This window comes from Gavialis gangeticus, unplaced genomic scaffold, assembly GCF_001723915.1.
Source record: "Gavialis gangeticus isolate Ggan-Ray unplaced genomic scaffold, GavGan_comp1, whole genome shotgun sequence".
Classification (NCBI taxonomy): Eukaryota; Metazoa; Chordata; order Crocodylia; family Gavialidae; genus Gavialis; species Gavialis gangeticus.
In genome coordinates this window covers 46,887-50,090 of record NW_017728971.1, presented here as the reverse complement: position 1 = coordinate 50,090, position 3,204 = coordinate 46,887, and the positions used below count along the sequence as shown (strand labels likewise).

The 3,204-nt window shown below is 46.5% G+C and overlaps 1 protein-coding gene across 2 annotated transcripts in view; it reads left to right on the top strand.

Moving 5' to 3' along the window:
* Nucleotides 1-3,204, top strand: part of SPG7 (SPG7, paraplegin matrix AAA peptidase subunit) — a 33,946-nt gene that overhangs the window by 22,046 nt on the left and 8,696 nt on the right. For both annotated transcript variants that reach the window (XM_019504768.1, XM_019504778.1), the window contains 2 exons: nt 1,790-1,905; nt 2,757-2,913. In XM_019504768.1, coding sequence (XP_019360313.1) covers nt 1,790-1,905; nt 2,757-2,913 — 273 coding nt within the window. The remainder of the gene's footprint in view (nt 1-1,789; nt 1,906-2,756; nt 2,914-3,204) is intronic.

Sequence of the window (3,204 nt, the reverse complement as noted above, 5' to 3'; positions counted from 1 at the left end):
GGCTTGTTTATGAAGGTGAATCAAAGGAGGAGACTTTGCAGGCACTGAAATCCACATCTGCCTTATCCCCTCTGTATGAAAGAGGCGGTAAAAGAGCTATTTTTGTGGCAGCTGCTATCACATCTTCCTCCCTGGAAACAGGGAGCAGTCTCAGGCTTGCCTGCCAGAAATTGCATAGTGAGTGGCCAGAGGGGGGTCTGACAGGTTCCCTTTGGAGGATGTCAGTAGAGAGATCAGCTGAGCCTCCTACAGAGCCTGCTTATTCCTTTCCCCTGTGGAAGACCCCCTAGCTCTGCATTGGAGCAGTGTCCTAGGGGCCTTTGACTCCTAAACAGAGATGAAAACAAGCCCTCAGGGACTCTCCTGGATGAGGCAGGCTGTATTCGGAGGAGGAAACAGCTTAGCAGGTACACTCTGTGCTGTTGCAGAGTCCAGCCTCTCTCCCTGGTGGGCTGGCGAGCAAATGCCAGAATTTAAAAAGCAAACCCAGCCCATGCTACAAGAAGATTAAGGGTCTGACTTACTCTGATTAAAATTGAGGCTGCTGTGATTGATACTGCTGTTCCATCCCCACCATGCCTTTGTGGTGTAGCTGTTGTTCGAGGTCCCTGAGCAGTAATAGTACAAAACACTGGAATGTAATTTGCAGTTTCCTGGTTTCATAAAGCTCTTGACTTTCTATTAACGTTAATTTTTAACAATGTCTTTTTCTCCAAGGCATCAGGCAAACCTGATGTGGTGCTGTTCTCTGCTGTGCCCGCTCTGTCCCCTGCAGAGGCTTCCACTTTCCAGTACTGGCACCTTTTTGTATCCCACATACACCACACATGGTAACAAGCTGTTGGGGCTCATAGTGCTCTGTAGCCAGCATATTTCCAACATGCATGGTACAAGCTAGACTCCTATTCAGCAGCTTTTCAGATACCTAATTAGGCTCATTCCATGTTAATGGGCTGCTGAGCTGGAAAATTAACATGTTCAAAAATTATCTTTTTTTCCCCCCCCTACTTTGATGGGAGATGTCCTTAGTGTAAATTGTAACTTAATTAGTACAAGCTCCTTCCTAGGCTGTGTGGGCTCACTCTGCCCTATATAACCAGAATGGAAGACTTCTTAGATTTGCAGTAGAATGTTTTTGCATGTAGTCTTTATCTTGTTCTGATTTGAATGTTTGTAATATACCCACTCCTCAGCTGGAGACTCTTTTAACTAAGTGGATAATAGGAACATCTTGCACTTCTCTGCCTTCTGTCTAAGAACATAAAGGCCCTGCCAATGGGGTTCTGTGTCTTTAATTTTCATCTGGGGATCTGAAGACACAGAAAAAGTTGTCATTTGGCTGCGGCTTTACACAGCGAGTCTGTAGCAAGGCTGGGAACAGAATATAGGTCTGACTCTTGGAACTCTCCTTAATCATTAGACATGGGGGAATCGGTTAAATCAAAATTCAGCTCAGCCCTTTGTGACACGAAATTAGAGACCTCTGCTGAAAATGTCTCCTGCTTCAGTCCAAGCTGCTGCCCAGGCACTGCTCTTGAGAATTTGGATTTGTAATATGCTCTCAGCTGGTGAACTGTTGAGATGATAGAGGGCACCACTTTGCCAGCATGTAATTTAAGTGGTATTCCCTCTCCTATCTGGACAAGAGATGGAGCGGTGGAGATGAGCAGACTCTCTAACTGCTGTGCTGTGCTTGGGCTGGCTTGTACAAGGAGCTGGAAAAGAGTGAACTTTAATACCTCTGTGCTGGTCACAAGCATAAATCAGAGACTTGTTTCTGCTCCCACAGGTACTGCCAAAAAGAGTAAGATCCTATCAAAGGAGGAGCGCCGGGTTGTGGCCATTCATGAGTCGGGCCACGTACTGGTGGGCTGGCTGCTGGAACACACAGACGCTGTGATGAAGGTAACCTGTCTGTCTGCTGGAGAGTTGGGTTCTGTGCTCTGTTGCATGTTGCTCACCTTTCAGCTTGCTTTGTTAAACCCCTGTGTCACCCTGTCCTTTCTGTGAAGCTGGATACAGTAACACTGCTGTGAAGTAGCCAAGTACGCTGTTAAGAGATCCATTATCAGACTCCATTAATAATGTTGATGGATTGCCCTTTGTGCTGTTAAGCTAGTTGATCATCTTCAGCAGGTGTCTTGCATTCAAAAGCTCAGTGCAAAGTCATACTGAACGTGTTTGGTGACCACAGCCCTCCATGTACACTGAAGCAGGGTCATCAAGTTTGCCTATTTATTTCACAAGCCCCTTTTTTGAATGCTGCACATTGCCACATGTGCGTGTGGATAGGCCTCCTTCCAACAGATGTACTTTGCTCCCAACAAGAAGCAGCTGCCTTTAAATGATGGGAAATGAAGCTCACAGTATATAGAGCCAAGTCTCCTCATTTTACTTATTCTGGGTGTTTTGCTGGCTTTAGTGGGACATGCCAGAAGAGCACAGCAATTTGAACTTGGCCAGTATTTTTGGGATATTCAGGGATTCATTGGCTAGTTGTCTGCTACACAAAGTGGCTTCCTTTTTTTTTCCCAACCTTCCCTCCTCTTAATGTCACAGGTTCTTCAGTGTGGGAATGCTGCCAGGGTACAGTAGTCCTCACTCTTTGTAAAGTCTGTAACAGAGATGAGTTTAAAGTGCCCTGTGCCTTTTTGCAAACCTAAGTTCAAGTGGGACTCTGAACACCTCTGCTCTCCCACAAGGATGATTTCTTTGTAGCCCCTGCTGTTCTCTGAGACTGACACTGTGTGCTGCAGGTTTCCATAGCCCCTCGAACAAATGCAGTTCTAGGATTTTCTCAGATCCTCCCCAAGGACCAATACCTCTACACCAAGGAGCAGCTGTTCGAGAGGATGTGCATGGCCCTGGGAGGGAGAGTGTCTGAAGCCATCACCTTTAACAGAGTCACAACAGGTGAGGATTCAAGAGCACATGTGGCTGCGCCCAGCATAGGGACTCTTGCTGAGGCAGCTGTGGAGCCCTTACTTTACATGGAAGGGAGCATCAGGCTTTCCAAGTATTTGTTCCATTTGTTTGATTCCCAGAGCAAGCAGCTGTTATGTATGCAGGCTTCTGTACACACGTTCTGCATACCTCAGTCACTGCTCAGAGAGTTGAGTCACAGAGAGAAGCAAATTTACCTTTAGTGTGTGTGTGTGTGTGTGTCTCTCTCTCTCTCTCTCTCTCTCTCTAAAAGCGTGTGTG